General features: G+C 38.3%; 1 protein-coding gene across 2 annotated transcripts in view; it reads left to right on the plus strand.

Moving 5' to 3' along the window:
- Window positions 1-3474: 3474 nt before the first annotated feature.
- ABCA12 (ATP binding cassette subfamily A member 12) overlaps window positions 3475-12673 on the plus strand; it is a 180935-nt gene continuing 171736 nt past the window's right edge. For both annotated transcript variants that reach the window (XM_079710645.1, XM_079710646.1), the window contains exon 1: window positions 3475-3596. In XM_079710645.1, coding sequence (XP_079566771.1) covers window positions 3528-3596 — 69 coding nt within the window. In that variant the 5' untranslated portion in view covers window positions 3475-3527. The remainder of the gene's footprint in view (window positions 3597-12673) is intronic.

The following is a 12673-nucleotide window of genomic DNA, read 5'->3' on the forward strand; positions in this document are numbered from 1 at the left end:
GCCAGGAACTTCCCATTCTAAATCCTCAACATGGCATCCTCTGATCTTTAGCATTAAGGTCCCTCACTCTCCAGACTTTATCATCTACCACTTCAAACCAGCTCTTAGATCTAATCAGGCCAGAGTTCTCACCATTCTCCGGGGATAAAGAATTAATCTCCAACCCTTCGTGTTTGATAAGGCACAGTCCCTGTCTTCAAGGGGCTTGGAGTATAGATTAAGAGACCAACTGTCTGTGGCAAAGGCCAATAAGGAGTTGACTCTCTTTATGAACGGAGGTCTGTGGTAAAACAGGTGAAGGGGTGATTAAATTCATCCGGGAGTGGGGCTGTGGTGGGTGGAAGGACTAGGAAACACTTCAGAGAGGAAGTAGCACTTTTGTCAGTCCTTTAGGAATGAGCATGATTTTATTTGGGGCAGAGGGAGCCGCATGACCAAAGCCTGAAAGTAGATGGTCCTCATCCAAGGCACTACAGCAGATGGCAGGAGGGATGGCTGAGACTGGAGAGACACAGCTGGTGAGGCTGGCAGGGGCCAGGCCGGGAAGTTCTTTGCTGCTCTACCAAGAAACCTAAAAAGAGCAGCATTCCTTTTCCTGAATTCCTGGTGCAATTATTCTTTGTGCACTTATTTTTGACATTAAAACATTGTTTTAATACAAGTGATTTATAGGCCCCTAGAGAACCAGGAAAAACCATGAAGTTCTTTCCTTTTCTTCTCAGCTCTTCCCATGCAGTGCAGCACATAGGATTGAAGGTATCACGACACAGAGGTGTAAAGTATGTACTTAGGGTTTGAGTTCCCTCTCTGCTATTTCCACCATCCCCACTTCTGACTGGGTGAACTTAGGAAAGTTATGGCATCTCTATGAATGTCACTTTCTTCCTCTGAAAATGGGGATAATGCCAGTTTCTATAGGATAGGCCTTTTATAATGATTCAATAAATTCTTAACCAATGTTTCCTACTCAGTTATTCAATAAGCATTAATTGACCGCCTACCACAGCATGAGACCTGTGCTAGATTCGGATTATACAGTGATGAGTTAAATAGACATGGGCTTTGTGATCTAGTATTTATTATTATTACTATTGTTATTATTAATGTAGATCTTTAATAAATACTATTAAAACAAATTAATGTGTTTCAGCCACATCAGTATCTTATCTGTGGTTGGACCAGTGCCCTCTTGCCCTGCTCCTGGAGTGTGTTACTTGACTGGTTGACTGACAAGAATTGCCACATCCAACGTTTATGGAGCCCACCAGTAACATGGTTGTGTAGCTTTATCAGAGCTCTTATCCTAACTAGGTTTAGTAGGTGAGACCAACCTCAGGAGGATAACTATGCATGCTCAAATCTAATTCTTAGTATGGCTTAGTCACATTTGTGCTGTTTGAACTGTTCTCCAAAACTTGCGATTACTAGTGCTCTGGAAAGCAGAAGTCTAGAATCCTTGGAATAACTAATTTTGTGCAAGCTATTCCATGATAAAGCTATATTTTTATTTTTACTGCTGGTGAAGTGAATGTAGAAAAGTAAGCACTGCCTATGTTCCGGTAGATGTGATGACTCCTTACTTGATAAAGGGATGCACCTGTCAGTCTCAAAGATGTAGAGTCACCAACAGCAGAGTAAGGGGTCAGAGGCAGATATTGTGGACTGAGAATTGAAAATCATTCCTAAAGACAAGCTGGGTGAGCTGGCCTCAGGCAGAAGCAGTGGCACAGCCGCGTCCCATGGCAGATCACTGTAGTCGTGCCAAAGGGAGTAATTTAACTTCTCGGTACAACTGTAAGACTAACATCTGTAAACAGCTTATGGGTAAATGTGTTCTTTCATGGATTGTATTGTTCTAACTTTGTCTTTATTTGCTGCTCAGTTTAGTTTTTGCTTAAAAACTTTATTTTTCATCAACTTTGTGTTCTGGGTGCAGCACATTTCTGGTTGCCAAATTTTTCTTTCTTCCCTCAAGGGGAAATCCTAAGGTATCTGTCAATAACATCCCAATCTACAGTCAGGAGTGGGGCACAATAAGGCAAAATGCAAGTTCCTTGAAAGAAATATAAACAAAAAACTATACTGGATTCAAAGAGAGGAGACGGGATATATATATATATACAGGGGTATATCTAAAAAGACTTCATGGAAGATGTCAATTTGGGGACAGTTTTGAGAGGTAGGTGCTTTGAGAGGGAGGCATGTATTCAAGGTAGAGGAGTTAGCATAAGCAAGCCAGGGACCAGAAAGCAGAGGTTACATTGCATATTGTAATATATACCAGTTTGGCAGGTGGCCACGCATTTATGATAGACTGTTGGAAGATGAGATTGGAAAATTGGCTGGAGCTAGACTGTGTAGGCATTGAAAATCAGAGGGAATGGGTTGTCATTAAGGTGTTTAAGCAAGGTTATTCCTAAAAGCCTTTCTTCCAGACTCCCTGGATCGTATATACCCTTAAATCACAATTAAAATTACTTAATTATAAAGTACCTTGAATAATTCAAGCATAAGCCTTTTTCTTTTCCCTTAATCTACAATAGATTTTTTTCTACTGATTTAGAGATTTCAAGTGCAGTAGAACTCTGTTATATCATATACTCAGAAATATCCTGGGTCAACCTATATCTCCTTTAGCCATAAAAGCCTGAAACAACATAGCTGTAATAGACACATGAATCCCTGGCCCCCAAATGAGGGTATCCATTGTATATCATTTCTGTCACCTACAGCCTACCTTTTATTTTATGCATTTTTTGTAATCTAAATTGTGATAGAAGCCAGCATAGTCACTTCCTGCTAAATCAAAGCATTCAGCCTCACTTTAAGCTAAATATTGAGACCTTCTCTAGTATACCTTGTGGTGGGCTGAGGTTCAAAGTGTTTCAGCTGAGCTCTGGCCTCATTGACTTAAAACATCTTAATGACACTTTGTTATGAGAGTCATTAGGCCCAGAGTCTGTAACACACTCTCTGTGCCCTGCCTCTGCTAGAGCAGGCACTATGTAGTGAAGAAAGCGAGAGAATGTAGGACAAGTCCTACTGGCCTGGCAGGGGTCCCACCTAACTCCTCATGACATGTCCAGGCCAGGTGACACCTGCTCGAAGGTGTGGATAGGCAGTTCATTTTATGGAGAGTAGGAGGTGTGGGCTCAGCTTTTTTTTTTTTTTTTTCTTTCCGGGAGGCAGTATCTGAAGGATATTCATTCTCTCTTGAGTCTAAACTTTATGCAACAAGCAGCAACTGGATGCTATTTTAAAATAAGCAAAAGCCACCAAAAGATCTTGGTCTGGGTCCTTGTTTGAGAGAAAGAGTTGGTTGAGAAGTGTTCCTTGGTCAGGATTAACCCAAGGGAAAAATCCAAGAGGGAGAGAAGATCTGTGGGTTTCTTACCCCAGCCTGCAGGAAGGCTATGCCATGAAAAGGTTCTGACCCATTGACACGCAGCAAGTTGGGCAGGGAACCAATTCTTCTTTTGAGGTTTGGAGGAAAAGAGAGGAATTCTCTTGTTCGTGGTGTTTGAAGGATGGCTTCTCCATTTCATCAGCTTCACGTCCTGGTCTGGAAAAATTGGCTAGGCATCAAAAGGCAGCCGGTGAGTAAAACAAGGGAAGGGGTCCTGGGGGAAAGGCTCCAGACAATTTTAAAATGTAGTGTTCATGACAGGTAAAAAGAGAAGGAGAAGAGTTTTAAATCATTTTCTAAAGCAGGAATGAGATATTTCGAAATCATCCCTGCATCTGTCTTACAGCTAATGGGGTGAGTCTAAACATGCCCCCAGAGCTGCCTTTTGATTTCAGTAAATTAAAAGGATAAACCAGGACATGGCCCGGGCAAGAAAAGGATACATCTTGTTACTGGTTGAATTGGGACTTGTGTTGAATTCTAGATTTTGGGCCAAAATGCTTTCAGAAATTTTCCTAATGAATTCTGTTAAAAATGAGATGAGGAAAAGTTTCAGATGAAAGGTACAATAAATGGGGGAGAAATGTACTTAAAAACCAAAACCAATAGAAAGATTGGTTGATAAGAAAAATTATTTACTAGAAATGCCAAACAAAGGTTAATATATATGTGATGCTTCAAGAGTATTATTGAATCACTTTACTGCTACAATCTGTCTACTCTGCTTATTGCAGCATCTTTTTTTTTTTTGTGCTCTTACACTCATGTTTGCTTTTTAAATTACATAGCCATCTATTACATCCTCACCAGATAGGGTGCAGGGAGATTGAGAAAGGAACTGGCTTCTGTGAGTTGTTGCATATTCAGAAGAATGTTTGAAAACTGGAGAAATCCAAAAAGACATTCGATATACTTCATTTTAGAAGGTAATTCCCAGCCTAAAATTAATAATATAAATATTTGCAAATAATATGCATCATAGAAACCAAAGTTTATCTATACACCTTATCTCACTCTAGGTTTGCTTGCAGTGCCTGACACCTTACTTACTTACTTACACCTTACAAGTGTTCTGATGTATATAGTACGAGGGAGAAGTTGATTTGCCTTTGTGAATTTGGTGGATAGGATTTAAAATCACAAGGCATTATGTGATTACACGGGTGTGGGTGTGGATATAAAATTTTAAATCATTAATATTTTTACTTCATTGTTCTTAAATCGGAAACAACACAAAAGTGAAACTTTCCATAATTTTCCCACAGTAGGTTCTGTGTGGAATTCAGCAGGGAAAGAGTCTGGGTAGGTGGAGGTGGTTAGAAGACAAGAATTGGCTTCTTGGTTCTATTCCTCACTAGCTACATGACTTAAAGAGCATATCACAATTTCTCTGAGCACTGGTTTTCCCATTTGTAAAATGGGCATCTGGTCTACCATATCTGTCTCATAGGGTGGTAAGAACCAAATGTGCTAATGTATTTCAAAGTGCTTTATAAATGGTGGAACACTTGGCAAATAGATTATAGAGGGATTTGGGGCAATGTCTGTGTCATATTTTATTCAAAGTAATGGTGAAAGGAAATCCAGGGGAAGGGAGAAAGAAAGAAATTTATATTCAGTAAAGTTACTAAGTGATGAAAACTCAATAGTTAAAAATAAAAGAATAAAGGAACTGAAAACGTATATCTGTTGCTGATAAGCTGAATGCTAAGGTGGTATATTTTCCTTACAATTCCATTTTACCTAAAAATTAAAAATAAACCCTCAGGTGAATAAATTTTTTCATTAAGAAATTTTATCTTTAGAAACTTTAATAAGTTCCTTCCTCATCTGTAAAGTAACTGGCATATCAATTTTCTACTTTAGAGTTTTTCTCCATTTTAGTCAATTTCTGCTGGACATGGCATATTTACAGAAGGTGAAAGTCAGGCACGCTAAAATGTTTTCACTATGATAACTTATATTATTCCTAAGTAACCAAAATCCCTGAAAGCCCCTGATAATAATACTTTTGCCTAGGGAAAGAGAATACATGAACTATTAGTTCATTTTGGGACCTCAAATGATTCAGATCTTAAGAGCATCTTGAGAGAATGGGACCTAGCACAGTCTTGGTTGCAGGAAGTGAGATCATTAAAAGTCCAGAATTTGGGGCACTACAGAAGGCCCACCAGAATCCATTATGAGTAACCAGAGGGACAGAAGAGACCTTTAGAAAATGGTGATGCCAAAAGGAGAAGGAAAGACAATTTTAAGTGGAGAGGTAGAGGGCAAAGAAAGGTGTATTTCCTCATAGTTTTGCCTAGAGCCAATCCTGTGTCTTGGCACTGGAAGAGAGGACTTGAGGACACAGGTGGAAGGGATATATGTGTGCCAGTGTTACTTAAGAGGGAAGAACAAGAAAATCAAGAGGTTGGAAAGTTAGGATTAAAAAATCTAAAAGGAGATAAATGTTTTTAAAATGTGAAAAGAGAAAATATAGACAAATTAGATGACAGAACATGAAAAGAAGGGGTATATAAATTGGAGGAGAAGACAAAGTCTACTTTGTATAGGAAATGGACTTTGTCATCCATCAAGCAGTTATTTAAAATGCAAGTATTTTTATCTCTGTCTTTGTAATTGTTCTGAATATGGCACTTTAAAAATATACTTTTATACCCAGAAAAATAGAAATTAAGTTGTGTGACACTGGAAATGTATAGTCATTAGTGAACGTTAAGGAAAAATGCTAGTATCACCTCCATGCCATCCTCTTCCATTTTGTTTTCAAGAGAGTCAATCACAGAGCAAAGCAGTAGGAAGGATAGTGTATAGAGGAAGAAGTTAGGAATCTATAAATGGAGATGCAAAACAAGAAAAAAATATATAGTAAAATTAATTAAAGTTGAGTGGGGATGACTGAGAAAGTTTATTATAATAGTATATACTAGACTAGAAAGTGAAAAAACAATTTTAAACAACTATGCAGTCTAAGAAGTAAAATAACAATGGAATAAGCTACATGTTGACCTGGCTGCAAAAAAGGGAAGGCAGGATTTTTAATTTTTTTTTTTTCGGTACGCGGGCCTCCCACCGCTGCGGCCCCTCCCGCCGCGAGCACAGGCTCCTGACGCGCAGGCTCAGCGGCCACGGCCCACGGGCCCAGCCACTCTGCGGCATGTGGGGTCCTCCTGGACCGGGGCATGAACCCGCGTCCCCTGCATCAGCAGGTGGACCCCCAACCACTGCGCCACCAGGGAAGCCCAGGATTTTTAATTTTTGAGGTGACTTTCCTCAAAATTGTTCTTAGAGTTAATGTTTCTCTCTTTTTTGTAAAATCAAATGTCAGAATTCTGAACTCTTTGAGATTATCTAACTACCTTGATTTTACAGGGCCCCTGAGAGCTCAAAGTACTTGTCCAGAGTCACATAGTGAGTTTAAAAACACAAAGTTATATTTTACCAAAAATGGATCTCTTCTTTCCATTACCTCCTGCTGCTTCTCTATTGCTCCTAAGTTGAGTTTCCTTTCCCAATATTCTCTAATCCCTGCTCAGAGTCCAGCCCATCAACAAAGAGATCATATTCGCTAAGGAGGCCTTAGATATTGCTGTTTTTCAATGTTAGTGGTAATACCAATTCTCAATTATATTGCAAAAAATGAATACTAGAGGAGTGTGAAAAAATACATTCGGCACCAACAGAAATGTTAGGCAATAGAGAAAGTCAATCAGATGCAGTTGCTACCCTGCTGGTCTCGTAATTTAACTATAAAAAATAATGGAAAAATGAGCATACATTCCACCGGAGATGGTTAGCAACAGAGAGGCTCACCTAATGAGATGCTAGTTAATGACAGGAAACAGAGTCCTGTGACAGCAAAGGCACTGAAGGTTCAAAGACTAGATAGTGCAAGGTAAGAATTTATCTTTCATTAAGAAGATGGATTCTAAATAGGCATATCAAGAAGTGACTACAAGTCTCTATAGAAGTGGAATCTAATTCCAGACTTACGACCTAAAGAAAGAAAATTAACTTCAACTATTTATTTTCCGTTGTAACTATTTAGCTGGTGGATCACACTTTAGCTCAGTTGATGATAGACCTAGTTTTTCTATCATAGATATTCCTACAACTTGATAAACTTCTAAAACTGGATCAAATTTGACACTTCCTCCCCAATCCTCACCTTGCTCATTTAATTTTCCCTCACAATGGCTAAAGAAAAAGGAAGACTTAACTTGAAAATTTTGGAACAGGTTGGTCCATGCATTAAAATAATTTTTTGATTAAAAACAATTTAGAATTAAACTCGAATTTCAAGTTTAATTCTAAATCAGATTAAAATGAATTCAGTCTTGCACAAGTCACTCAACTACACGGTCAAATGTTCCAGGCCCTTTTACCTCTTCTGGATCTGTTCCATTTACTCCCTTAAGCCCTTTTAATTGTTCAAAAAATTTGTATCTACTTGTTCATTACGGTGCCTGGCACATAGCAGGCATGCACATTTTATTAGTTTAGTCAAGCAAAAAGTAAATGAGATAAAGATGTTTTAGAAGTGGAAGCAATAGAGAAATAAATTAGCTTAAAGCCCAATAAAAATGTGTTATTTTTATAAACATCAAAGAAGGTTTACCAATCTTCAAATTGTATTATAATCTATAAATATGGATTTCAGAACATTGGCTTGATCCCGGTTTTTAGATGGGTTATTTATGTAGATGGCAGTGTTCACTAGCAGGAAGCCCAATTAACAGAACTCTTTTGCCACGTTTGTTTCCTTGTTTTGGGGTGAAACTAAGGTTTATTTCACATCTAAAGTATCACACTCTTAACTTCTGAATATGAACCTTGGAATCCCCTTGTTAACACCAAGTAACAGTCACCTTTGACTTAATAGACAATGCAAAAAGGAAGGAATAGAAGAGGAAGAAAAAGACTGTATACTTTATATAGGAAAGTTAGGGCGATTTTTATTTTCAGGTTTGTAATAAAAAGTTATGATTCTAGGTTACAGCTCGACCTTTAAATGACTTTCAATGCTGTCATAGGCTGAACTAATAAAAGTGTGGTATTGCAATCAAAGAGAGCAGCTAGTAATCTATTCTGTAGTGGTTTGGCTGCAAAACTTAGTGGTTAACTGTGCAGGTGCTGAAGTCAGGCTCCCTGGGTCCAAATGTCAGCTCTAGCATTTAGTGGCTTATGGAATGAAGGCTTATTTAGTCTCTTTAAGATTCTAATCTCCCACCTGCAAGAGGAAATGAGGTGATTATATTAAATGAGATAGTGCATGTTAAGTGTTTAATGTAGCACCTTGCACATTGCCAGCAGTCAAATATTAGCTATTATCATTTGGAGTACTTTATTGAATTTTGATATTAATTTTAAGAAGACCACTTGACAACAAGAATTCACCCAGGGGAAGATATTTTGAAATCATATTTAACAGGGAATTGCTGAAGGAACTGGCATTGGTACCCAAGAGGAGAGAGGATTTTGTCTCTATTCAAATATTTGTAGAATTCTCCTGCCGGAGGGGAAGCCAAACTAAGACAAATAAGTGTTAGTCATGGGAAGGAAGATATCACCTTGATATGAGCAAAAAATCGGACAATGTGAGTTGTCAAATAATGAAGAAGTCTCGTGAAATATTGAACTTCTAGTCACCAGAAACATTCAAGTACAGGCTGCATAACCATATTGCAGAGATGTTTTCCCTAACTTTTCATGTACCAGTCATTCTGGACTTATTTCTTTTCCTGGAATATTCCACCCTCTTTCCCGTTTGTGGGTCTTCACCCATATGTTTCCCCTGCTTGAAAGACTCCCACTTCTTTCTTATATTCTATCCAACACACATATCCTTTCTTCTGCCTGACCATTTTTCATCTTTTAGCTTTAGATTCAGCTCCCCTTGCTTTATCTTCCTTTCACACTCTTGACTTCCTATATCTTAGCATTATCTATTACATTTGGTGATAATTTATTTCATGTTTCCCTTCCTCAAAAGACTGAAAATTTTAATTGCTCTATCCTCAGTGCCTGGTACACAGTAGGTGCTCAATAATTTTTTATTGTGTTAATGAATGTATAAGCCTTATATGAATGATTACTATAGTGTATGTTAAACTGTAAGTTTCCTTAAGACTCTCCAAGACTGGTTTCATGGAGGGAAATGGAGAATCTTCATCCTAAACATTTTACTTTTATTTATTTTCAGAGTTAAGGAGAAGAATCCCCATTGAAATCTGGAAATTGTACTGGTATTCAGTATTATTCATTTCAGACATAACTAACTTCTAACCACTCTAGTGCAAGGGATACAAACTCAAATATCTGTAAGGGCAAGACAGGTAATGTAACTGTGTGAAGTGGGACAAGCATAGATGGTAGGAAATGAGGACATTTATGATTAAGACTAGAGAGTGAATATCCTACTTACAGGCATTCAAATAGTAGTAGTTTCTCAAATTTTTAAATATATAGTAATACATTGATTTAAAGTTCACCTGTATCTTATTTTCTTATTTACTTTCAATGAAAATAAGAACATAATAAAAACGATGGCCACAAATGGAATCAGGTGTACTAACAATAATTAGAATAAAGGGTTCTAACAAAGTAATGAAGTGTGAATGACTTAAAGTTGAAATTATGTGCTCTGCCAAGATTTTTCAGAAAATTAGATTTGAAAGGTTTTCAGAGATTCGAAACAAAAGTTCTCAGCAAATGCAGAGGCAAATGTTACTAGGTAATTCAATTGAGTTAAAAAGTACTACAGATATTGTAGTGAATGGAAATTTTGGAGTGAATTTACATTTGGTTCGTTCAAGGAATTTCTTAAGATTTAAACCTAGAATTTTGAGTGGATGACCTCACTGACTTCAAGGCCACTGAAGTGTGTCCTGTCATCATCATTAATTCTCCAAAACTTACCACCTGCGTTGTGCAACAGGATAGAGTTCCTAGATAGAAAGCATGTTTTTTTTCTCTTTAAATCTCTTTTCTTGGTCCTCTTCTCTTTTGCTGTCTTTTATTTATTTTTATTTTTAAATTTTTTAATAGATTTAATTAATTAATTAATTTTTGGCTGTGTTGGGTCTTTGTTGCTGTGCGCTGGCTTTCTCTCGTTGCGGTGAGCTGGGGCTACTCTTCGTTGTGGTGCGCGGGCTTCTCATTGTCGTGGCTTCTCTTGTTGCGGAGCACGGGCTCTAGGCACGCAGGCTTCAATAGTTGTGGCGTGTGGGCTCAGTAGTTGTGACTTGCGGGCTCTAGAGGTCAGGCTCAGTAGTTGTGGCGCACAGGCTTAGTTGCTCCGTGGCATGTGGGATCTTCCCAAACTGGGACTTGAACCTGTGTCCCCTGCATTGACAGGTGGATTCTTAACCACTGCGCCACCAGGGAAGCCCCTCTTTTGCTGTCTTTTAAAAATTGGTTCTGGATTTTCAAAAAGAATTACTTTTAAAATAATTTAAAATTTTTAAATTTTAAAATAATTTAAGGAAAAGTTGCACGAACAGTACAAATATATTTTTTCTAGAGCTAGTTGAGATTGGTGCCCCATTACCTCAGATACTTTAGTGTGCATATTTCACAAACAAGGAAATCCTCCAATATAACCCAATACCACCATCAAATCCTTAGATCCAATTCAAGATTCACCAATTCTCCCAATCATGTCCTTATAGAAAACTAGTCCAGTCATGTTCTGTATCTAGTTTTCATGTCTTTAGTTTCCTTCAGTCTGTAACAGTTTGGTAGTCTTTCCTTGACTTTAATGACCCTGACACATTTTGAACATTCAAGACCAGTTGTTTTGTAAGGTATCTGTTGTTTTGTAGCATATTCATTTAGTAGAGACTCAGGTTTTTTACCTCTGGAAGGAATACCACAGAAGTGATTCTCTATTCTTCATATTGCATCACATCAGGTGGAGCATGATATCAATTTGTCTCATTTTATGGGGAAATATTTTGAGACCAACTACATATTCCATTCCTCATTAAACTTTCAATTTATCTGTTTCCTTATACATTTATTTATATTTACATAGACTCATGGATTCCTAATTTATTCAGTTAGATATACTCTTTTATTAACATAATATCTTTAATGTTTAATTTTGGCCAGTGGGTCAGATTTGATGCTCAATTATGGTCATTTGCAGGTATCTGTGTTTTTTTTTTTTAAACAGAAGGAAGGGTCCATGCAAATGCTCTGTTTTTGTTTTTGTTTTTTTTAAGAAGATGTTGGGGGTAGGAGTTTATTAATTAATTTATTTATTTTTGCTGTGTTGGGTCTTCGTTTCTGTGCGAGGGCTATCTCTAGTTGTGGCAAGCAGGGGCTACTCTTCATTGCAGTGCGTGGGCCTCTCACTGTCACGGCCTCCCTTGTTGCAGAGCACAGGCTCCAGATACGCAGGCTCAGTAGTTGTGGCTCACGGGCCTAGTTGCTCCGCGGCATATGGGATCCTCCCAGACCAGGGCTCGAACCCGTGTCCCCTGCATTGGCAGGTGGATTCTCAACCACTGCGCCACCAGGGAAGCCCCGTATCTGTGTTTTATTGATGTGTCCCCATCATTCTCTGAGATTCTCTGAGCAGTATATTTAGTGCTCTTCTGTCTATTGGTCTACCTACCTACCTATTTCTTTCTATGTATGTATGTATGTATCTAACTATCTCTGTGTCTGCATACATTCTACATATATTCTATAGCTCTGCTGAAGCTTGGAAATGGCAATACCCTAATAGCAACAAGCACACTTAGCTCTCATCCACTAAAAGAAGCTAGTGTTTCTTGAAAAAAATGGGTATTTTCAGGGCTGGGACAGAGAAAGTACACAATGAGGCAGAAACAACTTGTGGGACTGGAAAGAAAGAAAGAAGTTATACACACACATTTATCGCTATATTTCATGAACCAGCAGTTCATAGCCATATCTTTAATTGTACCCCAACACTACCAGGTTCATTCTAGTTTCACCCTTTATCATGTTTATAATTTTTCTGATGGATAGTGAAAAGCCAGGCTCCTCTAACGTGGGATATGTTTACTTTTAATCAACCTTCCTATATGAAACCAATCACCTGCTCCTTGCCCTGCACAGACAGCCTCCTTACCCGACTTGGGTCCTGACACCCCATGTCTGGCTGCTGCACTGTGGATATCCTCTTCACCTTGCTAAGGACCCACCTCCCTTACTGTGTCACTGTGGTGCCCCGAGTCCTAATGTGAACTTACCTTGCTGCCCCACCTAAGGGATTTTGGGCACTGAATTTTT

This window comes from Hyperoodon ampullatus (assembly GCF_949752795.1).
Source record: "Hyperoodon ampullatus genome assembly, chromosome: 8".
In the NCBI taxonomy this organism is placed as follows: domain Eukaryota; kingdom Metazoa; phylum Chordata; class Mammalia; order Artiodactyla; family Ziphiidae; genus Hyperoodon; species Hyperoodon ampullatus.